The sequence below is a fragment of the Heterodontus francisci genome, chromosome 42 (genome assembly GCF_036365525.1).
Source record: "Heterodontus francisci isolate sHetFra1 chromosome 42, sHetFra1.hap1, whole genome shotgun sequence".
In the NCBI taxonomy this organism is placed as follows: Eukaryota; Metazoa; Chordata; class Chondrichthyes; order Heterodontiformes; family Heterodontidae; genus Heterodontus; species Heterodontus francisci.
Genome location: NC_090412.1, coordinates 25,414,071 through 25,441,366, shown reverse-complemented (window position 1 = coordinate 25,441,366; position 27,296 = coordinate 25,414,071). Strand labels below are relative to the sequence as shown.

The 27,296-nt window shown below is 43.9% G+C and overlaps 1 protein-coding gene across 11 annotated transcripts in view; it reads right to left on the bottom strand.

The window, feature by feature from the left end:
* LOC137355281 (paired box protein Pax-2-like) overlaps positions 1 to 27,296 on the bottom strand; it is a 323,399-nt gene that overhangs the window by 22,075 nt on the left and 274,028 nt on the right. For 6 of the 11 annotated variants that reach the window (XM_068020225.1, XM_068020229.1, XM_068020231.1 and 3 more), the window contains 2 exons: positions 21,701 to 21,876; positions 10,472 to 10,598 (listed from right to left, as the gene is read on the bottom strand). In XM_068020225.1, the coding sequence (XP_067876326.1) occupies positions 10,472 to 10,598; positions 21,701 to 21,876 (303 nt within the window). Of the gene's footprint in view, positions 1 to 10,471; positions 10,599 to 21,700; positions 21,898 to 27,296 lie in introns of all 11 variants that reach the window. The other 5 variants (XM_068020224.1, XM_068020228.1, XM_068020226.1 and 2 more) reach the window with 1 other exon arrangement.

The following is a 27,296-nucleotide window of genomic DNA, read 5'->3' as shown; positions in this document are numbered from 1 at the left end:
CCCATCAGCATATCTTTCTATTCCTTTCTCCTTCATGTACTTAACTAGCTTCCCTGAGAGCTCCAACTGTACAGCATTTAGACAGCCTGATAGTTACAGTAATGGAATATTGTAGGAGAACAAAATTGAAGATCGCTTGCTGAGTATACTGAAAAATGCTTCCCCATTTCATATTTGATGTATTCAACCTATGCTGAGCACATCAGACTGCCAATTATGTTGCAAGTTCAAATGAGCTCCAGATGCTTTCTGTGACAGTAATAAAGAGTTCACGAGTCAGTCATTTTAAATAGATTATGCTAATCTCTAACACAGAGAATCAAGAAGATCGATAATTTCAGTCGTTTTAATTGACAATGAAAAATTTTTTAGAAGAACATAACCTTCAGTACCTCGGGCAATAATGGTGCTATTAATCCAGAACTCAAAATACACTTGGGTGGTCATGATTAGTGATTGGCTCAGGCCACAGACGCAACAAAGGATGAACATTCTACCTGGGCCTCATTTCCAACCTTGGGAGATGGAGGACTGTCTTGAAGGACTCGAAAATGCCACAAACACCAACCCACTAACTTTATTTTTATTTCAAATGTACTCATATAACGCTCAATGAGGTAGAACACCAGTTGAGTCAAACCACACAATTGAGGAAAAGTAGATGGAACCAGTCAGCATTGGTCTAACATGCTCCAATATGGGCATTGTGGCACTAGTTCAGTCAATGATTAATCATTTAAATAAGTCCTGTTCCATCCTGAAGGGTTAATAGACAGCACAGAAACACCATCACTCCATATCTGCAATGTATATTATCCACTGGATGTACTGCAGCAACTCACAAGGCTGCTTCAGCAACACCTCCCAAACACACGGTTTCCATCACCTAGAAGGACAAGGGCAGCAAGTGTATGGGAACACCATCGCCTCCAAATATCCCTCCAAGTCAGACACCATCCTGACTTGGACATATATTGCCATTCTTTCATCATTGCTGCATCAAAATCTTGGAACTAAAGGCCTGCTACCTGACCCGAAACCGACGACATGTGTCAGGTTCGGGTCAGGTCGGGTCGCTCTTCCGGGTCCGGCTTTCAGGCTCAGGTCTGGTCGGGCCGGGTCCGGGTCCAAGTCGGACACACACAGCAAGTATTGCATTTTGCTCTGCTGGTAAGTGTCAAAGGTTGAAAAGCCTGCCTGAGCTGGGAGTCCAGGACGTCAAGGAGGGAAACTCTGAGTCTGCGCAGTGAGCGTCTCGATGACGTCATCACACTCATGCTGCAGCTTCCTGCAGATTCGGAATCGGAAGGTAGGGAAAGTGAACATTCTGTTGGTTGGGTTGGGCTCGGGTTGGGTCGGGGTTGGGTCGGGGTCGGGCTTGGGTCCGATGTGGTTCTGTCGGGTTCGGGTCGGGTTTTCTTTTCCTGACCTGAGCAGGCCTTTACTTGGAACTCCATATGTAACAGCACTGTGGGAACATCTTCAGCACACAGACTGCAGAGGTTCAAGAAGAAGGCCCACAACCACCTTCTCAAGGGCAGCTAGGAATGGGCATTAAATGCTGAACTTGCCAGCGATGCCCACATCCCAAGGACAAATACAAAGTATATTGATAAAATAGAGAAAGCAATTGTGATGGAAATAGGTTGGAGCTGGAGTTTGGAGGATTGCCTGGTGGATGCAGCATTTTTCTTGTCTATTGTCCAGCAGTTCTACTGGTGCCGTTATGCATATAATCCTTCCCATCCAAAGTAATTTATTCTTCCTTTCCTCCAGTTTCCAGAATTATCTCCTCTTGGGCTTGAGTTTATAGTCCTGTGACAACTCAGGCCTAACACAACACTGCCTGAGGCAAGAGATAAGATCCAAATTAAAGACTCAAATGATCTGAGCAGATGTTCAGCTGTATCACCTTCTCCACACCATGCTGCTTGTATACCATCTACCAAAATAGCTTTTTGGTCTCTGGCTGACTCACACAGGATAAAGTGGTTTCTGAGTCGCCATTTGTTCCCCATTCTATATTGACAAACATTGGCTGGCAGCTCCTCCAAGCCCGTGAGGTGGGGCATGGATGAATACCACCAATCAATGGAGAGTGAGGCAGTTTAGAGGGGCAAACGCTGGCTGGGGATGAATTAACAGAGCCTCTGGGGAAAGGGACTTAGTGAACTGAGCCTCAGAATGCATCAGGTCCTGGGACACAGAGAAAGGATGGGACAGCATAGGTTGGCACTGTGTGCAGTACAGAATTACCAGTTCTGACATAAATAATGCTGTCTAAGTCGTGTCTGCATGTTCATTCATAAATACAAAGGGTGACTGCCAAGTTAGAATGGGTGATGCTATCTGCACAGCAAGTAATCAAGCCAAGGCGCTCAGCCCACAAGAAAGATATTGCCGACCATGAAGTTTGGGACTGGGGGGTTTGTGTGACTACTGATGGGGCAGAACTGAGAGCGAATGAGGTGCCCAATGATTTCCTTGCCTCTGCAGCTGAAGTCATCAGCAAGCTGAAGCTAGTCGGGTTCCTATCAAAGGATGGGGAAGGAGAGTCATGGGCTACAAACAGGAGGCCCTTATTGTTACATACAGAGCAATGATGAGATGCTGTAAAGGCAGATTATGATGCTGTACATTGAGAAATCAGGAGCGCTGTTGGGAAAATGAAAAGGCTCAGTGGGTTTCATGCACCTGAAAATACAAAGAAATGATCCCTAATTGATTTTTCATTGTCAGTTGTGATCATAAGGGCTCCTCTGAGCCAATGTCAGTGAATGACAAATGTGTATCGCATGCTTTGGAAACCTGTGGAGCAGCCAGAAAAGAACAGGCTGGAGGCTATTCTCTTGATCAATGTCTAGGAAGGTTTTGGCCTTATATAAGATTTCAGAATATTGGAAAGCTCAGGGAAAAACCACTTACAATATTTTCATTGATTTTGTTAGGCATTTCATCTGGCACCTTATGCAGCCTGTAGAAAAATGTTGGAAGCTGGGAGTGTAGATGGGCGAATCTGGGCTGTGCATTCTAACTGTAAGGATAGACGAGAGACTGACTAATGGAATCCCTACTAAAGGAGAGAATAGCAGAACATCTAGCAACTAAAAATATATTTATGAATAGTAAGCATGGACTTCAAAAGGGAAAGTCTTGCTTGGCAAACCTCATTGAACTTTTTGAACAGGTAACAGCCAGAGTAGACAAGGGTGATATGGTAGTTGTAATTTATCTTGATTTTCAGAAGGTCTTCGATAAGGTACCACATAATAGACTAATGAATAAGATCAGAGAATGCCGAGCCGGGGACAAACAGCAGAATAGACAGTTTGCTGGCTGCAAGACAGAAAGCAGAGTGTAGGGGTAAAGGGTAATTATTCAGAGTGGCAGAAGTTGGAAAGTGTGGTCCTACAAGAAGGATCAGTGCTTGGGACCACTGTCGTTCACTATTTATATTAATGATTTTGACTTTGAAATCACAAACACGATTTCTAAATTTGCAGATGACACCAATTGTGTGGGGGGGGGTGGTGGCAGGGTGGAGGGGGGGGGGGAGGGGTGGGGCTCAATAACGGGGAGGACAGTAATAACTTACAAGAAGATCTTCATAAACTTGCACAATGGGCAATCAGGTGGCAGATGCATCAAGAGTGGCAGATTAGGAGTATTATTTTCCAGGCATTTCTGATCGTATTGCAATGCCTCTTCTCACAGATGATATTGTGTTGTTGGCAGACTCACCTGAGGAGCTAGTGCACTTTACTCACTGCCTGCAGCAATGGGCTAACTGGCGGTGGATGCCCTCAGATGGAAGAGGGGTTCTTGAAGCTCCTGAATCATCAATTCCCATTGTTGACTTATAACCATGGGTTTCCTGGTGGATGCTAATTTCAGCCTGGATACAATTCTGGACTGAGGAGTGAAAAGTGCTTTAATCTTGTCATTTTTCAATGAAAGCAAGGTGCAGGTTTATTCTGTGCCATGAGTTCATAGTTCTGAACTCCAAGGCTTAAGACACATCTGTTCCATGTGCATGATCTGTGGGGTGGATGTGCAGCATGAAAGAGAAGTGACTGCAAGAAGGGATGGCTCTGGCTCACAGCAACCTTTCACTGAGAACCCTGGACAAGGAGTCAGTGTCACGGCGGTCATACATCTTGACCAAATCCCCTCACGTGAGGTGCTGTTGGTGAACAGTAAGCCTGGTACAAGGCAACGGACTTCAATAACTACAACATCTGGGTAGCTGGCACAACACAAGCTGCAACCAATGGAACATCTGCTCCATGGTGGAGCATGTCCATCCTGTTGCCAGGAGGTTGGAGGTAATGCACTCACAAGTTTTATAGTGAGTTGTGTTGGCCCATTGCCAATGACCAACTGGTGACTCATTTCCTTGGGGGCAGTTAGGCAGGATATCTTTGGAATTGAGGTGGCTCTAAGATGAGATGAAAGTTCGGAAACAGGTCAATCTGGTTTGCAGAACTCCAGGGCACTTTCATACTAAGGGTAGTGGAAATCTCAACCTCTCTCCCTCAAAAGGTAGCGGATGTTGGGTCAATTGACATTTTCAAAACTGTGCTCTATAAAATTTTTGTTAAGGATATGGAGCAAAGGTGAGTAAATGGAGTTGAGGTATAAATCAGCCATGCTATAACTGAATGGAGGAATAAGCTCGAGGGGCTGAATAGCCTACATTTGTTCCCATGTTTCTATGTTTTTTCCTGATAAACACAAGGGGCTGAATGGCAATCTCCTGTTTTGATGTTTCTAATGATTGATCCGTTGGTACATCGATAATTGTTTTGGAGTTCCTTGACTTTGCATGGATTTTGTGTAACCAGTGCAATCTGTGAAAAGCAGACATCCATACAATTTATACTACTGATAGCTTAATTGTCCAATCAGTACTGTCTGAATGGGCTGTGCGAATCAGAGCTAGGTTCCATAGGTACTTTTAGTGATTTGTTTTTGGAACGGCTATGAATTGAAAACCTCAATTTTGAACTGATTTGAAATTGCTGTTTGCAAGAACTAATGATGGGAGAAAGGAAGGATGGGTAAACAATTCAAATGCAAAAAAAATAAAAGGAACAGGAAGATAAAACTAAAGGAAGATTTCTTTGCTGTTTCGTCAGTGAGTGTTTCATGTGAGAGTCGAGTGAAAACAAATGTAGAAGTGAACCCCAGGCATCAGATGAGAAGAACCTCAACAACAAAGGAAGAAATGGCCCTTTCTTTTCTGTTCCAGCCTAACCAGTTTGTCAAACCATCAATCCACATATTTATAAGATAAATAATCCCTTTGTCACATAACTGCACCATATCATTTCAGAATTCAATCAGTCCCTTTGCTACATAGACTGCAGTTATTGTCACTGTTTTTGATGGTTCATGTATAATTATGTGAATTTTAATAAAGCTCTCTCATATTAACCTGACACTAATAGCTGGGCATTACTGTATTTAACCAGTTCACCTGTTGCCCTTGTACCTTTGTGATAATGTAGGGCCCAGTTAATTTTCTAACTATTTGCACAGTGAGGGAGGTTAGATCGCTGTCAGCCCCAAAGTCATTAAAGTCACCACATAACACAGTAGGGAAGTCACTGCAGGCTGCAGAACAAACCCATACAGAATAGGTTATTCCACATTTGATTCTCTGTTTGCGCTGAGTTAGCTGGTATTAGCCAGGACAGTGTTGAGACACAACAACTTAACCTCAGTATCCCTGGGCTAAAGGAGGAAAAAATCCAAGAGGGCTCTCCTTTCTTGACCACTATCCAGTGCTTTTTGATTAAATATGTATGTAGGTGGTGGGCAAATACAGGAGCTGGCTTGGTTGTGATGTGGATGCATGGAACATAAGCCTGCACTATTGAGAGCGATAGGAAGAGAACTGGCTTCGAAAATGAATGTGGGGGGAGTTCCCTGTTATTAAGAAAGTAAGATTTACATTGGTAAGTGTAAAAACGTGCTTCACAACCAATGAAACACTCGAAGTGTAATCGCCATTGCAATTTAGGAAAAGTGGCAACCAATGTATGCACAGCAAGCTTCCACAATGATTCCAAAAAATGATTTTTAGTAGTGTTGGTTATAGGATAAATATATATCCATGCCATCACCCCTAGACCACCTACACCGCTCCTCCATAACATCGCATGAGTCTGATCCTCTCTCAGCTCATCTGCTGCTGAAACATTCATCCATGCTTTTGTTACCTCGAGGCTTAACTATTCCGGTCTATTGACTATAACAGTCATTTAACCGGCCTCCCAATTTCCACCCTCCATAAGCTTGAGCTCATCAATACTCTGCCGCCTGTATCCTAACTCACTGAGTCCCATGCATCCATCATCCCCTGTTGCTCACAGACCAACAATGGCTCCTGGTCCAGCAAGTATTTTAACATTCTCATCTTTGATTTCAAATCCTTCTACAACCTCATCCACCCCTACCTCTGTAGCCTCCTCCAGCCCTACAACCCCCTGTGAGCTCTCCGCTCCTCCAATTCTGGCCTCTTGAGCATCCCCAATTTTAATCGCTCCACCATTGGTGGCTGGGCTTTCAGTTGCCAAGGCCCTAAGCTCTGGAATTCCTTCCCTAAATCTCTCCACCTCTCTCCTCCTTTAAGAATTTCTTTCAAATCTACCTCTTTGACCAAGCATTTTATCATCTGTCCTAATATCCTCTTTGTGGCTAAGTGTCAAAATTGGTTTGATAATTCCCATATGAACCCCTGGGACTTCTTACTGCATTAAAGGTGCTATATAAATGCAAATTGTAATTGTTGGCAGCCAGGACATGGAGAAAAACTCCCATGCTCTTTGTCAAAATAGTGCTGTGGGACCTTTTAAGTCCACCTGAGTGGGAAGACAGGGCCTCGACTCATTTGCTAAACAGCACCTTCGGCAATGCAGCACTCCCTCGGTAATGTCCAGGAGACTCAGCCGAGATTCTGTGCTCAAGTCTCGGATGTGGAGCTTGACCCCTTAACTTTCTGCCTCAGAGGCGAGAATGCTCGCAACTGTGAGATGAGATTCACATGCAAGTTTAACTTGAGGCTCCTGAAACTGCCATCCCAGTTCAATACCAAATGGGTTGCAGAAAATGTACGCCGACAAAAGAATTTAAAAAAAACAATAACGAGTTATCTCTTTCACAGGAGCGCAGTTGCGAACTGGGATCAATAACATCTCACAACAACAAACTGAACTCTGATCTCTCTAAATTCCAGAGCATCCGTGCAAAGTTTACACCCGCTGAGTTTTATGCACAAGTGCCACCTCTCCTTTCCTCAGTAGCCATCCACCATGTAGAAGCCTACATACAGTGTGCCTGCTAGCTATTCCACCAGGGCGTACGCTGTAGCTAAGCCCAATTCTGTCTTCATGCAATATGTGCACTTTCCAGCCAACTTGGCTACTGATCAAGAGCAGGCACTCCGGCCGATTTGACTCTCCCATGGGATACCGAGGCTATTTATAACACTCCTACCGCTACCCTGGCTGAAATCACCTAAGTCATTGTAAAACTAGGATGTTCCTTGTTTCTATGTCTCTGCCAACAGGTTTACCCTCTATTGTACATAATGTGGTTCGGGCAATAATTACAAGTGTAGATTACACTGTTTGGTAGTGAATACAACAATAGGCAACAGTGTGAGCACATGACATCTCCATCATTTGTGTCAAGGTGGGCAGTTTGCCGCTGTAATATTCAAAATAATTTCCAATGTGAATTACAAGGTAGCTCTTTGCAGGATTCCTTACTAAAGACACTGCTTGTTGCCCCTGAAAGGGCAGTCTGGTCTACCTCTGAGACAGCTATTCCATTGTTAATCAATAACTAAACATACAAATTAGGAGCAGGAGTAGGCCACTCGGCCCTTTGAGCCTGCTCCTCCATTCAATAAGTTCATGGCTGAACTGATTACTCCACACTTCCACCTACCGCCGATAACTTTCCACTCCCCTTTGCTTATCAAGAATCTATCTACCTCTGCCTTAAAAATATTCAAAGACTCTGCTTCCACCGCCTTTTGAGGAACAGAATTCTAAAGACTCACCACCCTCTGAGAGAAAAAATTTCTCCTCATCTCTGTCTTAAATGGGCGATCCCTTATTTTTAAACAGTGACCTCTAGTTCTAGATTCCCCCACAAAAGAAAACATCCTTTCCACATCCACCCTGTCAAGACCCCTCAGGATCTTATATGTTTCAATCAGGTCGCCTCTTACTCTTCTAAATTCCAGCGGATACAAGCCTAGCCTGTCCAATCTTTTCTCGTAAGACAGCCTGCCCATTCCAGGTATTAGTCTAGTGAACCTTCGCTGTACTGCCTCCAACGCATTTACATCCTTCCTTAAATAAGGAGACCAGTACTGTACACAGTACTCCAGATGTGGTCTCACCAATGCCCTGTATAGCTGAAGCATAAACTCCTTACTTTTGTATTCAATTCCCCTCACGATAAATGATAACATTCTATTAGCTTTCCTAATTATGTGCTGTACCTGCATACTAACCTTTTGTGATTCATGCACTAGGACACCCAAATCGCTCTGCATCTCAGAGCTCTGCAATCTCTCACCATTTAGATAATATGCTTCTTTTTTATTCTTCCTGCCAAAGTGGACAATTTCACACTTTCCCACATTATACTCCATTTGACAGGTCCTCTCGCAGATTCTTAAAATTGCCTCGGCTCTTGTCAAATACCCTTCACTTGAAAGATAAGAATCATCTTACAAACAAAAATGCACCCACCCACCTCTCATTGACCTGTCCATTCAGGCACCCATTTCCATCCAGCCAGTGATGCACCCACCCATCTACCCATTCACTCACCAGCCTAACCTAAAACCTTGCCACCATCCATGAACCTTTCCAGCTCTCCATCCATCCTTTCACTTATCAATCAACCATCTATCCATTCACTCACCCAAACACCTCCCACCTGTATATCCATTCTCCACCCTAACATCATCCCACAATTCATTCATTCACTCATCCATCCTCACATTCATCTTTTTTAAAAATTCTTTCATGGGATATTGCGTCACTAGCCAGGCCAGCAGTTGTTGCCCATCCCTAATTGCTCTTGACAACTGACTGGTTTGCTAGACCATTTCAGAGGGCAGTTAAGAGTGAACCACATTGCTGTGGGTCTGCAGTCACATGTAGGCCAGACAACCTTCTTCCCAAAAGGACATCAGTGAGCCAGATGGGTTTTTTCGGCAATTGATGATAGTTTCATGGCACCATTACTGAGACTAGTTTTCAATCGCAGATTTTTTTTAAAATTAGTTGATTGAATTTAAATTCCACCAGCTGCTGTGGTGGGATTTGAACCCATGTCCCCAGGGCATTAGCATGGGCCTCTGGATTACTAGTTCAGTGACGTGACCACTATGCCACGCAGTGGCTACTCACCTAACTGCTCATTCATTCACCATCTAATCATCCATCTATCCATTCATCCTTCCCTCCATTCAGCTTCCGCCCACCCATTCATCAACCTCACCTATGCATTAATCTACCTAGCCATCTATTTATCCATCTATTTCAAGTCCAGCCACCAGTCCACCCACCCATCCATCCACATATCCATCCCTCCATCCATCTCCCCAACCAACCTCCATCTATCCACCTATCCATTCATCTACCCCACCATCTATTGATCATCAATTCACCCATCTACTATATATTACAAAAATCAAAGCAAAATACTGCGGATGCTGGAAATCTGAAACACAAAAACGAAATGCTGGAAATACTCAGCAAGTCTGGCAGCATCTGTGGAGAGAGAAGCAGAGTTAATGTTTCAGGTCAGTGACCCTTCATCAGTTCTAAGGAAGGGTCACTGACTAAAAATTTTAACTCGGTTTCTCTTTCCACAGATGCTGCCAGACCTGCTGAGTATTTCCAGCATTTCTTGTTTGTGTACTATCTATTACATGTTAATTAGCATCTGATTTTTAAATAAATTAACTTGGTGTCCTCTGATACAACTGGCCAGGCATTTCTTCACAAATTGAGAAATGCTCTTTTAACATCTGCTTTTTATTGCTTTAAAGCAGCAGAAACTAGAGCCCAGCTCAAAAGCAGACAGTTGGCCATCCCACGAGGATGACAGTAAATTCCCATTCAACATACTGGCTGTTCTTAGAGTGCACCTGCACTCGTCTCTTTACCCTGTTACCAGCTGTGTGTTGCCAGCCGAGGTGTTCTGCAACCTAAAGTATTGAAAGATTTGGGGGAGGCAAATAATTTATACTTTAACTTTGTGAACACAGATCATGTTGCAATGCACCACTAATTGTGTGACCATGAGAAAAACCATCCATCTGATACAACAAAAATATTTGCAATCAAAATGACAACGCACGTTATCTGACGGAAATATTTTTACTCAAGACTTGCTGCCATTTGTATTACTAAGGTGGGGGATGAGGTCGACACCTTACCTGTCACAACAGGGTAGCTCTGGGGCCCTGTAACATTGGTGCCAAGGTCGGGAGTAGCAGCGGCGGAGAGGCTGCTTTTGACATCGTCCAATCCAGAGGCCAAGGCAGAGAGGGAATATTCATTAGCCTGAGAGAAACACAAAAAATGAAGGTGTAATGAAGGGGAAATTGACTGGAGTTTGCTTTGGATTCCTTGCAAGTGACTTTACAACCCTCCACTCAAAAAATAGAAATTTCATTTTAGTTTTCTCAAAGAAGACTGATGGAGAATGAATATTACCTTACATTCCAAAAGTGTGGCATAATGGAGAATCTGGAAGTGAGACACAAACAACAGAGATCTGGGAGTGAGATACAGAGAGGAACTGGCCCTGGAAAGGAGATACAGGGAGCACAGAGACCTGGGAGTGAGATACAGAAAATGACAGACACTGGCAGTAGTGAACTCCAAGAAATAACAGACACTGGGAGTAAGATACTGCATATAACGGATACTGGGATTCAGATCCTCCCTTGCTCTTCTTCAAAATAGTGCCATGGGATGTTTAGACCAACCTGAAAAGGCAGATACATACAAACATACAAATTAGGTGCAGAAGTAGGCCCTAGTTTAGCGCCTCATCCAGAAGACAACTCCTCCAACAGTACAGCACTCCCTCAGTACTGAACTGCAGTGTCAGTCTGGATTTTGGGTTCAACTTTCTGGAGTGTGACTTGAACTGTGATAAGTAAGAGACTGAGGGGTGAGTATCATAAACATATCACAGAGGCAGCCTTTATCACTGGCAGTCAAGTGTTATTCATTGCCGCTTGAGTTATTCTTTTGATTCATTTTGTCCTTATTAACAATTAACAGTGATGCAGGCTAGCAAGAGTGATGCTTATGGTAATGTTACAATGGGATCTGAAAAAGAGAGCAAGTTCCGATCTCTGATGTGAAGTCTGTGCAGAATTTTCTTCACATGTCACTATGACAGGTGAAAAGTGTTCAACTCAAGTGCATTGCTGTACATCACAGCAGGAAGGCTCACATGAATAGCACACATGAATCTAGTACAAAATGAGGTGCAGCAGTGGGTTAGACCTTCACCTCTGGAACCTGGGGTCAAATACAGGGCAGACTAATGGGATAAAAATCTCCTCTGTCTGTAAGGGTTCTAATTGCGGAGCCTCAATCCAGCAAAGAGTCCTCAATGGTGGCCACCACGAGCTGAGCCAATTCATCACTCTGAGGAGTATTGGAGTCCTCCAAAGACCCAAATGGACAACAGAAATTTATTTTTTGGTTCTTCACCTCCCACTAGGACCACTCCAGCATGAAAAGTTAATCTGTCCCCTCCTATAGTGATGACCTTACTCCAGTAACAATTTTACAAGGTCTCAAATGGCTAGGTCTCCAATGGCAGGACTTCTGCTGAGGCCTCATAGAAGCTAAGGAATTCAGGCCAACACAACCCCTTGACATGGGGTGTGGAGGTGGGGAGCGGAGAATATCCAATCATGGTTCTGCTGACTGGAATTCCAAGGTCCGGTCGAAATATAGAGCCAGGATCTGTCCCATTTTCTCTCCCACCTTCTCTGAATTTCAGGGCTAAAGTGATTCCCATTAGACTGACGGTAAAGCAATCCTCTAGGAATATTGCAGCACAAATCTGTCACAATGACCTTGTTAATAAGGACAAAATGAATCAAAAGAATAACTCAAGCGGCAATGAATAACACTTGACTGCCAGCGATAGATGGAACAAAGAATGAGGAAGGAAGCAGGAAAGAAAGGAAGAGGGTGAAAAACAGAAAGAATAAAGGAAGAACAACAAAAGAGGTGGGCGAACAAAAGGAGACGGAAGAGCGGAAGTAAGGAAGAGATGGAGGGAGGATAGATAAAAATGTCTGCAGTTTTGTGGCACTTTTTGGAATGACCTACGAATGGAGTGATACCCCAAGTGGTCATGTCTTGGTAGGCCACTCACTGACCTTGCTTTGTTTCATTCAACAACAGCTAACCCCTGATTGTCTCCTACAACTGTCGCCCAGCTGCAGGGGATGTTCCCTTTTTTAATAGCATTCAAATGCATAATAGCAATTCCCCAACGCAGAGATGGTTTTGAAAAGAGAAGCCACAGAGTACAGGAGTGTGGGGTGGCGACTCATTGAATTTAAAAACACGTCCGATTATATCAAGCGGCTTTCCAAACCGACAGCTACATCTCAAAGCTACCTTTACAAAGATGAAAAAACAACAAAAGGACCAGCAAGCCAAGTGTCCTGATTAATATTACATTAGATTAAAACTGATTTTTTTTCCCTGCACTCCAGACACATGGCTGTATTGCCTTTCTTTTTCTCCACATGCTTTCTTTCTCTCTCACTCGCTCTTTCCGTCTCCGACGTGGAGATTGCAAGTCATTTCCAATTCGTTGTGGTATTGATCTTTCACTGGGAATCAGTTTTCTAATTAGCTGCAAATTAGGCTTTCTACTGGGGGTGAGGCCTGTCCCCCTGATTTATCACTGGAGTAATTCAGTGCGATTGGAGGGAAATTAAAATGAACTCAATTAAGCAACTGGTTTGCTTTATGGGCTCGGATGGAGTTTCAGACGAAAAATTAATAGTCTCTTGTTGTTTAATAGTCTAATGAAAGTAAATAAAGGTTATCCATTGTAATAAGGCAGCAGCTATAAAAAGTTGTATACGGCCACAGCCCTCATTTATGATGCTGGAGATTCATAGTGACATTCAACTGTAATTTCTTTTCCATTAAGATAAACAGTCTCTGCATGGGGCTTCACTTCAAAGGGGCAGTACATTGTCAAGAAGCCTGCTTCAAAACCTGCTTGGCAAGTTACAGGCCTGACAGATTCTCTGGTGCGCTGTGGTTACAATTCCCTCTTTTGAATAGAGCTAATTCACCCCAGGCCAATATCTGATCCATATGTATTTGTACGGCACTGGCCATTACTTTGTAAGGTCAAAGGTCAACATTTCAATCCATCATTACAAGCTTTCACCGCCAACCTATTTTCATAAACTTTCTAATTTTATTATACAACTCCTCCCACATAATCCAGGAGTAAAGACACCGCCCACTGGTCATAGCCTTATTGGCCAGGTCTTAGTGCCCATTGCTGGTATGTGCTGATCTTAGGTAGGATCAGAACTTTGCCGCTGGGGTAAGGAGGAGGAATTTAATCAGGGTCCCTGTTCTTGATTCTTATCCCAGGGATTGCACATTGGAAAACGGCCGGATCAGCCTCCCATACAAGAATACCCAGCTAACGTTCACAGTCTCGGTCTGGACATGAAACCTGGCTGTGGGGTCAAGTACCTGAGGCTTCGAGGCATAAAAGAAACTCTACACTAGCAAGAAGTCAATGATTTTAGCAAAGTGTAGGTGGAGAGACAATATGTGTACAGATTCTATTATACCTACTACCTTTCAACAAACTCACACTGTCTCTGTAATCACACAAAAAAATTCTCACCATAAACTCTCACAATAAACTCTTAAATTAAACTATTATAAACTTTCTCAACATAAACTCTCTCATAAATTCTCTGGGTGCAAAATCCCCCCCCAAACGGGTGGGGGATTGCGATGTGCAATTAACCCACGCCCATTCAAGCTAATGCAGGCAGCATGCAAACTTAGTGCTGCCTGCTAATTATAACGTTTGTGATGTGCAGCTCAGCACTGAACACCCTGTTGAATGGCTGCACACCTCAGTAGGTGACCCAAGTTCGTGTGAGGCTAGCACTTACAGGGCTTCCTCCACATCCTTCTCCTGAGGTTATCAGTGAAGCTCTGGTGGTAATGCCTACTCTGCATAATTCCAACACACTCCGAATATCCTCACCAAGATGGCTTTTGGCACAGGCTATGTGAGAAGTAATTGCGAGTGGCACAGATGCCATTTTGGTACTAAAACATCACCAGTAGCACCGAAACTACAGGCACTAAAGTCTCTCTCACTACAAACTCTCTCCCTATAACCCCTTTCACTATAAACGCATTATAAACCCTTTCACTAAGGCCTCTCTCAGTGTAAATTCATTCAAAAAAGCTTTCTCACTTTTATCTCTCTCAATATAAACTCCATAACTATAAACTCTCATGACAAAAACAATTAACATAAACTAATTAAAACCTCAATCATTATAAACAATCACCCTATAAATTCCCTATAAACCCTCACTATAAACTCAATCAAAATAAACTCAATCACTAAAACTCTCTCACTATAAATCTAACTAAAACTCACCAGAAGCTCTTTCAAAATAAATGTTCTCACTACAAATACTCACACCTGTTGTTAGATGTGAGGGTGGAAGGGGTAGGGTAGAGGGGTTTCAGAAGATGAATGGTAGCGCAGTAAAGAAGCTGGCTTTGTCTGTTTGCTCCAGAATGATCCTAGACTAGTGGTGGCTTTTGCAAGAGAAAAGTGAAGCCTGTTAGATCTTGGTGTGGGCCAACAAGATCTGGAAATGGATGGTGCATCAGAGAGGTTTAAATCTGCACCCCTTTGACTCAAATGAGTGAGGATGGAGGCTGTACTGGGGGACAACCAGGGTAAGAGACAATCATGGTTTTATGGGGTCAAGGGTATCAACGGTACATGTGGGAATGTGGTTCAGCAAGTAGACAGCTGCAGAGGCATTGAAGCTAATGGAGAGTTGAAAGTTGGCCAGTTGGAAAGTCACTTGAAGGAAGTTTTTTTTCCCCCAGGGACAAATACAGAATGAGATAGAATTGGAGGCATGCGGGTGATGGGGCATACAAGGAAGGGTTTGGAGATGACCTGGTCAGTGATCGAGTTCATAGGAGTAGAGAGAACACAGGAGATGGTAAGGGCAAAGCGATGGTGATGAAAATAGTTAGGAGAGTTTACATGAACTGATAAGGTTTATAAAATCTCTCATTACAAATTATCTCACTGCAAACTCTGTCAGTATAAAGCCTCATATTGTAAAGCCATTCGTGAAAGGTTTTTGCACTGTAAATTTTCAAACTGAATTTTCTTGCAGTAAACTCACTCATTATCAACTTTCTCACTGTAAGCTCTCGCACTATTAACCCTTTCACAGTAAACTGTCTCACTGTTTAAACTCACTATCAACTTCCTCACTGTGAACCCTTTCAGTCTACACACCTGGGGCAAGAAATCTGTCTTGGGTATTTTTTTTATTTGTTTCATGGGATGTGGGCATCGCTGGTAAGGCCAGCATTTGTTGCCCATCCCTAATTGCCCTTGAGAAGGTGGTGGTGAGCTTCCTTCTTGAACCATTGCAGTCCATGTGATGTGGGTACATCCACAGTGCTGTTAGAGAGGTAGTTCCAGAATTTTGATCCAGTGACAGTGAAAGAACGGTGATATATTTCTTGGAGGGGAACTTGCAGGTGGTGGTGTTCCCATGCATCTGCTTCCCTTGTCCTTCTAGGTGGAAGAGGTCACAGATTTGGAAGGTGCTGCCAAAGGAGGCGTGGTGCATTGCTGCAGTGCATCTTGTAAATGGTACACACTGCTGTCACTGTGCGTTGGTGGTGACGGAGTGAATGTTTAAGGTGGTTCATGGGGTGCCAATCAAACTGGCTGCTTTGTCCTAGAGAAGTGTTCTGGACACTTGTCCTGAAGTGTCGAGCTTCTTGAGTGTTGTTGGAGCTGCACTCTTCCAGGCAAATGGAGAGTATTTTATCACACTCCTGACTTGTGCTTTGTAGATGGATGACAGGCGTTGGGGAGTCAGGAGGTGAGTTACTCACCACAGAATTCCCATCCCCTGACCTGATCTTGTAGCCACAGTATTTATAGGGCTGGTCCAGTTCAGTTTCTGTTTCTACCCAGCGTCTGATATTTAATTTTGTTGACTGCAGTACAATTGCCTATCAGACGCTGGGTATAACGGGCGGCCAATCCGATTCCGCCTGTTTTGCACCAACACCCAAGCCAGATTTCTGGCCCAGGTGTCCTCACTGGCTGGGACTGTAACTAGTATAAACTCTCCCATTGTAAACTTTCTGGAAAGAAAGAAAGACAGAAAGAATGTAGATAGTGCCTTTCACAACCTTAAGACTTCCCGAAGTCATAGAGTCATAGCGTCATACAGCACAAAAACAGGCCACTCAGCCCAACGTGTCCGTGCCGGCCATCAAGCACCTATCTATTCTAATCCCATTTTCCAGCACTTGGCCCATAGCCTTGTATGCTATGGCATTTCAAGTGCTCATCTAGATACTTCTTAAATGTTGTGAGGGTTCCTGCCTCTACCACCTCTTCAGACAGTGTGTTCCAGATTCCAAACACTCTCTGGGTAAAAAACTTTTTCCTCAAATCCTCTCTAAACCTCCTGCCCCTTACCTTAAATCTATGCCCCCTGATTATTGATCCCTCCATTAAGGGAAAAAGTTTCTTCCTATCTAACCTATCAATGCCCCTCATAATTTTGTATACCTCAATCATGTCCCCCCTCAGCCTTCTCTGCTCCAAGGAAAACAACCCTAGCCTACCCAGTCTCTCTTCATAGCTAAAATGCTCCAGCCCAGGCAACATCCTGGTGAATCTCCTCTATACCCTCTCCAGTGCAATCACATCCTTCCTATAGTGTGGTGCCCAGAACTGTACACAGTACTCCAGCTGTGGCCTAACTAGCAGTTAATAAAGAAGGGTCACTGACCCGAAACATTAACTCTGCTTCTCTTTCCACAGATGCTGCCAGACCTGCTGAGTGATTCCAGCATTTCTTGTTTTTGTTTCAGATTTCCAGCATCCGCAGTATTTTGCTTTTATTATAGCAGTTAATAAAGCTCCATCATAACTTCCCTGCTCTTATATTCTATGCCTCAGCTGATAAATGCAAGTATCCCATATGCTTTCCGAACCACCTTTTCTACCTGTGCTGCTGCCTTCGGTAATCTATGAACAAGTATACCAAGGTCCCTCTGACCTTCTGTACTTCCTAGGATCCTACCATCCATTGTATATTCCCTTGTCTTGTTAGTCCTCCCAAAATGCATCACCTCACACTTCTCAGGATTAAATTCCATTTGCCACTGCTCCGCCCATTTTACCAGCCCATCTATATCGCCCAATAATCTAAGGCTTTCCTCCTCACTATTTACGACACCAACAATTTTCGTGTCATCTGCGAACTTACTTATCATGCCTCACATATTCACATCTAAATCATTAATGTACACTACAAACAGCAAGGGTCCCAGCACCGATCCCTGCGGTACACCACTGATCACAGGATTCCACTCGCAAAAACAACCCTTGACCATCACCCTCTGCCTCCTGCCACTAAGCCAATTTTGGATCCAATTTGCCAAATTGCCCTGGATCCCATGGGCTCTTACCTTCTTAACCAATCTCCCATGCAGGACTTTATCAAAAGCCTTACTGAAGTCCATGTAGACTACATCAACTGCTTTACCCTCATTTACACATCTAATCACCTTTTCGAAAAATTCAATCAAGTTAGTTAGACACGATCTCCCCCTGACAAAGCCATGCTGACTATCCCTGATTAATCCCTGCCTCTCCAAGTGGAGATTAATCCTGTCCCTCTGAATTTTTTTCAATATTTTCCCAACCACTTATGTTAGACTCACCAGCCTGGTTTATCCCTGCTACCCTTCTTGAATAATGGCACCACATGGCTGTAAGTGCTTACAGCCAATTAAGTACTTGTGAAGTGTCGTCACTGTAGAATCTCTCTGACTGTAACTTCACTCTTCATAACTCTCTTACTACAATGTCTCACATTCTGAACTTCTGCAATACAAACTTTCAACATAAACTTTCTCATGAAAATTGTTTGCTAAAAACTCTGACTGCAGGATGTATCACCATATATTTGCTCACTGATATCTCTTTCAGTATACACACTGACTGGAATTTTACGTTGGGTGGGAGGGCCCGCTCACCAGCTAGAAAGTCGGTGGTGAGCCCGCCTCCGCTGGACCTGGGGAGCCATGCTGGGATTTTGCATGCCCTAAGCCCTTAACTGAGGCAGGAAGTCCCGCCTGATGGAGTGCCAGCCAATCAGCACAAGCCAGATGAAGGATGGCCGCAGAAGACGGATAAGTTTTTGGGGCCTCACCAGGGACAATTGGCCGGTCTCCGGTGAGGCAAGGGTGGGGGGGGGGGGGGTCAGTTGGAGGTGGGGCTGGAGTGTTGTGCGGTGGGGGCAGTTGGGGCTTTGGAAGCGGACATCCGTGGGGCACAGGGTGCCCGATCAGCAGGGCCTACCCCACAGCCCGCAAGAAGGCCACCAGGTTTTATCTGGCAGACTTCTTGGGGCTTTGCTACCATCCCTCCCCCACCCCCCCCCCCCTCCCCCAACCATGGGTAAACTAACAACAGCAGCAGGTGGAGGCCCTTAAGTGGCTGTTAATTGGCCACTTAAGGGCTTTGATTGGTCTGGGGGGGTCGTCTGTTTCTTGCCATTGCCACCCCGCGTAAAATTGCAGTGGGAAAGCATCAGGAACAGCCCCCCACCTTCCACTAAATGTTATGGCCCCCGGCTCCAGCCCACTTGTTGGGGGGGCGGGCGGTAAAATTCCGGCCACTCACTTCGAACTCTCACTGTAAAATTTCTTACTGTAATCTCTCCTAATATAAAGTGTATCAGTATAAATAATCTCATTATAAACTCTCACTACAAACTTCATCCTTGTAAACACTCAGTGTAAACTCTGAGAACAAGCTCCAAACTGAATATAAATTCTCTCCCGATAAAATCTATCACTGCAAACTATCCAACTATAAGTGTCTCACTGTAAACTCACTAAAAACACTTTTACTAGAAACACTTTCTGTTTCAAACCTTTAACTGCAAATTTTTAATGCAATTATTTGTATTCAAGGTCTTATAGCAGAAATGCTAGTATTCATTAATTCCAGTTTCTTACTGGGGGTACTGCACAGATTCACCAGAATGATACCAGGGTTTAAAGGGTTACATTGTGTGGACAGGTTGCATTAACTGGTTAAACCCTCCATGGCATGCTATTTAAATCAATTGCTAAAATGTTTATCTAAGCAGTTTAGCAACTGTGTTGAAACAGACCACGAAGGAAGTTTACATCAACATGTTAATCAGTGTGCCACCAGAGGAGGTTAAACATTGGGTGGATTCCTGTTTTACCTGTTCGCTTTAGCGAAGTATGAGCTGGATGTGTAATAGTAGATAGCAAAATGTGTGTACACAGCACGACTGCATCAAGGGGTTCAGGTGGGATGTACAAAGGTTGCCAGTCAGTAGCATGTACACAGCTGTGACACATCAACTGGCTTATATGGTTTACAGGATAACAAATATACAGGATAACAGATAGCTAGGAGCGTGTAGATAGCTGTGATACATCGAGGAAGTCAGATGGTTGACGTACAGGATAACAGATAGCTGGCAGTTTCTGATTCATGTTGTTATATTTGTTCTTGGGATGTGGCAACACGCGCAAGGTGGTATTTACTGTCCGTTCCTAGTTGCCCTGGGGCCATTAAGAGTCAACCATGCAGTGGGGGATTCAAGTCATGTACAGGCCAGACTGGGTATAATGCCCTTAAGGACATTAGTGACCCAATTGGATTGTTACAACAAAAATCCCATAGCTTTCGTGGTCATTTTGTGGTGCCAGTCAGGTGCACTGAATTCAATTATATCATTTACCACGGGTGGATTATGATCTTACAATCACTGGGTTGCTAATCCAATGCCACAGCCACTAGGCTACAATAACCTTCACTTAGACCAACAGATGATGGAAATGCATAAACACCAAAGGGTTCAACACCAACAACACCTAGTGTTTATATAGCACCTTTAACACAATTAAATGTCCAAAGGTGTTTCACAGGAGCATTACAAAACAAAATTAGACTGCGAGTCACATAAGACTACATTAGTGCAGATGACCAAAAGCTCGGTCAAAGAGGTAGGTTTTAAGAAGCATCTTAAAGGAAGAAAGAGAGGTAGAGAGGCGGAGAGGGTTAGGGAGGGAATTCCACAGCTTAGGGTTTAGGCAGCTGAAGGCACGGCCGCCAATGGTGGGGCAATTAAAATCGGGGTGCTCAAGATGCCAGAATTAGATGAATGCAGATATCTCGGAAGGTTGAGGGGTGAGAGAAGATTACAGAGATAGGGAGGGGCGAGGCCATGGCGGGATTTGAAAACAAGGATGAGAATTTTAAAATCAAGACATTGCTTCACCAGGAGCCAATGTAGGTCAGGAGTGAGAGATTAACGGGACTTGGTGCAAGTAAGGGTATGGGCAGCAGAGTTTTGGATGACCTCAAATTTACAAAGGGTAGAATGTGCGAGGCCAGGCAGGTGTGCATTAGCATAGTCACGTCTAGAGGTAAAAAAGACATGGATGAGGGTTTCCACAGCAGATAAGCCAAGGCAAGGGTGGAGTCGGGTGATGTTATGGAGCTGGAAACAGGCGATCTTAGTGATGGCGCGGATTTGGGTCGTTAGCTCATCTCGGGGTCAAATGTGACACCAAGGTTGCAAACAATCTGGTTCAGATGGTTAACGTACAAGATATCACACTCCTGGGAGTGTGTACACAACAGTAGCACATTGAGGAATTCAGACAATTTAAACAAAGGACACAAAGGACTGTGTACAACACAGCAACCATTAAGGTGCATAGATTTTATATATAAGTGCAAGCTGTAACTTATCAATTAAGAAAAGAATATTTGCATTTATCTAGTGCCTTTAACAACCTCAGGAAATGCCAAGGTACTTTGCAGCCATTGACATATTTTTGAAGCATCGTCCCTGCTGTGATGCAAGAAATGCGACAGCCAATTTATGTACAGAAAGACCCCAAAAACAACAATGTGATAATAACCAGATAATCTGCCTTTTTTTGCATCGACGTAGGTTGTGGGATAAATATTGGCCAGAACACTGGGGAGAACCCCCCTTCTCTTTTTCACTATGGGTTCTTTTATGTCCACCTGAGAGGGCAGACGGGGCCTCAGTCTAACGTCTCATCCGCAGGATGGCACCTCCAACAGTGCAGTCCTCCTCCAGAACAGCACTGGGAGTATCGGCACAGATATTTGTGCTCAAGTCTCAGGATTGGGTCTTGAACCCACCTCTGACTCAGAGGTGAAAGTGCCACCGACTGAACCACCTAAAAAGTTCAAACGTTCTCTTGTGCGTGTAGGGTAAACTCGCCCTCCCACCAAATACCTTCAGGATGGAAAGCAGACTCACCTGTTCTGATTTGATGTGTTCTCCAGCGTTGAAGACGTCTGAATAGTGCTGGCGCTCAAACACACGTTCCAGGGCCTCCAACTGCTGCTGGGCAAAGGCTTCACTTCGCAGCTGCTTCCGTACGCTCTCCGCAGTTCCCTGAGAATCACCGTTTGGCCCGGAATTATCTTGGGTGTCTAAGAGGAAGAGGACACAAACTGCATTTTATGTTTTTTTTTGTCTAAATTATAAGGAGTATTTTCTTCACATTTTAAATAGTGTCTGCTGATCCACATAGGCTGAAGAGCTCAGTAAAGTGAAAATTAATACCGCTCTCGAAAGACATTTGGTCAATTGAGAAATGTGCTCGATTCACAAAGTTTCACAAGACTTGACCAATATTAGAGATTAGAAGGGGATGTGATTTTAGTCTTACCCACTCAGTGGCAGGTGGGCACTTAAATTCTCCCAGGTTGCTTATTTGCCCTGGGGAGCTGACAGTTTCCTGTTCTAACTTGCTCACCTGAGCAGGCAGCAAGGACACCCAACTGAAATCTGTGGGGTCCCTTCTTACGTCGGCACGTCAGGTGCTAATGACATCACTGAGACATGGCCACCATTTTGACTCCACTGTCGGTGTGAGAAGCCATAATGGAGTAGGAATCTGTCTTGGCGGCAGCCGAAAATGGGCAGTATCCTATCGGCTGCCTCTTATACGCCCGGCCCAATATCCAGTTCCATTGCGGATCCAAAAGCACATGTGGCCCAGGTTGGTATTTAATGCCTGCTCTCAGCACCTGGATGGCGACAATGCTGGGCCTATCAGAGGCTTGTCCCTGGAATAGTCTAGGAATGCCCCCAGTTCCTCCTGCAAACTCCTCCAAATGGGATGAGCAGAAGTACCAGACTTCTTCACGCCTGTTCACTTCAGCTCAGAGTGGGGCAGGAACCCAATCAATCCTGTTTCTGACCCAATCTCTAGCAATCTCTAGGTCCTTTGCCAAGCCTGTGCCTGACTTTCATCTCTGTCACAGGGCAGGAATTTCTACCCCCTGTTCTCCTGAGGGGCAGCACTGCCTGGAGTATCAGTATTTGGGTCATCTATGTTTTGCACTGTGCTTTCTGGGGAAGTGAGAAAATTGAGGCAGTCTCTGTTACTGCTACTGATCGTCGCTGAATTGGATCAAAGTGTTTTTGATCACAAATGAGGATTTTAGTGACTCTCCACACAAACACCATCGCACCCTACCCCCCACCCCTCACCAATACTGCGATAAAGAGTATCTGACTCACTCTCACTATATCCCAAAATAGGCATTTGGAAAGTCCCAGAGGTGGGTAAAAGGTGAGTCCACTTGTCAATTCAGTGAAGACAGATGTGCTGCTTCATGTTTTTTTGCCCTGGGTGCCTGCTTTTATAAAACTTATTCCAATAGTTACAAGTATGGGATTGCAAGTGAACCCGTCTACTATGTGGAATGACATAGTATGTACAGCGCAGGAACAGGCCATTTGGCCCAACTGGCTTATACTAGTGTTAATTCATTCCTCTCCTTCTTCATCTAACCTTATTAGTATAACCCTCTATTACTTTCTCCATCATGTGTTTATCTAGCTTCCCCTCAAAGGAATCTATGCTATTTATCTCAACTACTCCCTGTGGTAGGGGATTTCATATCCTGAACAATTTCCAATTGGATTTATTATCCCTATCATACTTATAATGCCTAGTTTTGGGTTCCCTCATTTTCTCTACATCTAACCAACGGAACCCTTTCATAACCTAATAGCCTCAGTCTGTTCAGCCTTTCCTGATTCTTATAACCTCACAGTTCTGGTAGCATTCTTGTAAATCTATTTTGCACCTTCACCAATGCCTCTATATCCTTTTCATAATGTGGAAAACAGAACGGATACAGAGCTGAAAGTGCAAATGGTGATCCAAGCTCAGATTAAAGCTCCAAATACCAAAGGATATGGCTAACACCATGAGTAATTTCCCCCCCTACTCCACAGAGCATGGAGGGGCACGGGCAGCATGGCTACGCTCCAGCACTGAAGTCTCGCTGGATGGAACCACAAGTTGGGAATATGGTTACAACATGAAGTCCCAACTTTGCGAGCAATCCTCCCTACTAACAATCCTTGTTGAATTGGCCCTAAACGCTTGATCAAAGTGTAAAGCACTGAGTAAATCATACTGCACAAGAGCCTAATGTAACATTGCTATTATATGAATTGGGAAGGTATATTGTATCGTCAAAACACTTTATATTTGAATTCTCAATTCAGAATTGTTATTTTCCAAGATCGAGTCCTATGCCTGAGACACAGATGCGGGGCTGCATTTAATTTTGCTCTGTTCATCTGAATCCCCCCTCCTCATTGCACCTGATTCTAATGCATGATGTCTTTCCTTCCCTCTATCACAAGCAGCCTCTTAAATCTTTTCCAACTGTCAGCCATCTCTCTCAGTGCTGGCTGTGGCACTCGCAGTTTAGTCTGGGGCTTTTGATACCAACAAATCTGTCATTCTAAATTTGCTGCAGATTATGTTCTCTTTCCAATGCTGGGTGATATATGATATGCAAGGCCCTATTGATTGCCTGATCTCGTGGCAAAGGCTCCAGAAATGAACTTGAAATGAACATCATGCTTCAACTCATTGTGCGTATAATACTCTACTTAATCCCGCATTTTTCACAGCTATGGAATTCAATTGATCAATCATGTTTCACTGATAGTACTATTTCAGGGTGTTATTGCTGTTCCATTTCAAGGCTTGACCTTTCCTTGGCTAGGCCAGGAGATGAGCTTAAACCAACTCGGGGAAAGAAAATACCATCACCTTATAGCAAGCCACTACATTTGTATTGAACCTATCTCTGGCTTTTTTTGCCTGTGTGGGGTAAATAACAGAAACCCACACAATGCGTGTCCCACACAAACACTCCTATATGGCTGGGATTATAAAGAGAAGTCTCATCGAGACTGTTGGCTGCGAGGTGATGATGGTTTTGCACATTTTAATCAAATCAAGGGGTTCCTATGAGGTAGGGCAAGTTACAAGCTGGCATCTCATCGGGAGGTTTAGGTGGCTTATGTTTAGAACAGCAAACAGCAGAGAGTGAGTTAAAGGCTGAGATCTCATCGTGGGGTTTGGATTGTTGATATATAGAATAATGGATCCCCTGGAGTGAGTTATAGACTGAGATCTAATCAAGGGGTTTGAGTGGTTTGTGATATAGAATAATGGATTTCTGCAATCCATTGCTGCAATCTAATAAAGGGGTTCAGCTTATAATTAATAACGCACATTGCAGAAGCAGATACTTGTTATCACATCAGCTGAAAGCTGAGAACCAGTCTGAGACCCTTTGAGACCTGCTGAAAGACCCCAAACCTAGCTTTTACCTTAGATGCCTCAGGACATTTTTCTTCATTAAAGGTGCTATATAAATGCAGCTGGTTGTTGTAGAAGCAACAGTATTAGCAGTAAAACTGTGAACTCTGATCAGTCGCAGTCTGAGCACCGGTGGGATATTCCTTTTCCATGGCCCATTCTACATTTGTATGCAGTGGAAGTATAATTGTTAAGTGTAAGCTGTCAAAGAGTTAATGGGGAAATAAATTATTTACATTGTTTACAGCAACCTTTTTAAAAGATGCTCCTTAAGTCATCTCTGATCTATCAACAGAGGAGAAAACTGGAGGTGTGTACCAGTTACCGAGGAATATCCTCCATATTGTCCTTCTTGGTTATGTCATTGCTCTTCCCCTATCTATTAAACAAATCTTTGTTCGCCTCAACCATCACGTTTGTACTTTCTTTTCCATGTCAAATTGTATCTGTTACAATATAGATAGCATCTCAGGGATATGGCCATGGATCTGTGTTGCCGTCTCAGTACAGGCTTTTCCTGGACGGCTCCCTAGGGGCCTTTCACACTGGCACCAGTTGTTGCTGTATCAAACTCAATTGTTCTCCTCGGTACAGAAACAAATAGAGTCATTAATTACTCTCTATCAGCCCGAGTCTACTACACAGGACAATCGATACAAGGCATTTATCATTCACTCCAGCTCCACAGGCTCTCTGTGCAAAAAAAAAATAATAAACCCATGAACCTTCTCAGCCAGTAGTTAGAGTTACTTTTTGACACTGGTGTTGCGCATGGCTGACACCATTTTTTTGCCCAGTGTAAAACCAGATGGGGGCGGGGTGGTATTTTATTTTAAATCCTACACCCACGTGGAAAAATGAACTAATTGTTCCAACTGTACAGTTTTTTTTAATACTGTTTTTTTTAAATCGAGCCTCAGATATTCTCTTTGTGGTTTTCTTCAATATCAAAATTATCACTGAGCACCCACTCCTGCCCTGCAAAGTTGCCAACTCTCCAGGATTGTGCTGGAGGATCCAGGAATTCATGATTGATCTCCAGGATACTGCTACAAGCAAACCCGGGACAAAAACCATAGATGCATTCATGATAATTGAGCATTATTCTCCCTTTTCTTTGAAGACTATCATTTACTAATTGTAACAAATATTGGAGATTGGAAACAAAGGCTGTTTGACTGACCGTCAACAGTCATCCAATCAGGTAAGGATGCTTTCCAATTGGCTGAGAGAAGGCAGGGCTTCATGAGGATGGACATGTTGGGGGACCAATGGCAGGATCGTGGGGGTGGGGTGGTTGAAGGAGGGCAGGACATGCGATGAGACCTCCAGGAATGTGTCCATCCAGAGTTGGTGACTCTACTCCTCACTGAAACCAGTCGGTTGTAACCGTAGTCTGACTAGACCTTACTATACGTCCCCACACCCAGAAGCGGCCTTTGTCCTGTGGGATCTTCCTGCAATCGTTGAGTTTGGAGCCCAAACATTTTATGATGATGCTGAACACTACTAACTCAATCTGCTATCAAATCTGCCCAGGTATGATCATGAGAAGGCTTGTTTGTAATCGGCAATATAAAAATACTTGTGTTACTGTTATCAGTTGTTACCAGTGTGTGGCTGTCCTTTCACTGGATCTGCTCAAGACCCCTGACCAGCTTGAACTCCTGAATGACCCAAGATCCCCAACTGACCAGAGATCCCTAGGTGTCCCAAGATTTCCAAATGACCCTAGATCCCCAACTGGCCCAAGACCCTTGACTGACCCATGACCCCCAACTGACCATGACCCCTGACTGTCCTGAGACCCCATTCAATTGCACTCAATGGTCCTCACGCTGACCTTGTCACACCTCTAGAACTTTGGCTAAAATGCCACAAATGTCTGTAACTAATGATTCAGCGCTTCCCAAATTGGTCGGGTCATGTACAGCAGTGGGACCAATGAGGGTCAGGGATCAGGTCACTCTCAGCCTTCCAAGTGTAAATCTTTGTCTTAATATGTCTCAGACAAGATGTTAAACTGAGTGCATGTCCACAGGTCCCTGAAGGTGGCAGGACAGGTAGATAGAGTGGTAAAGAAGGCATATGGAATGCTTTCCTTTATTGGCCGAGGTATAGAAAACAAAAGCAGGAAATGTATAAATGCTGGAAATGTATAAAATGCTGGTTAGGCCACAGCTGGAGTATTGCGTGCAGTTCTGGTCACCACAT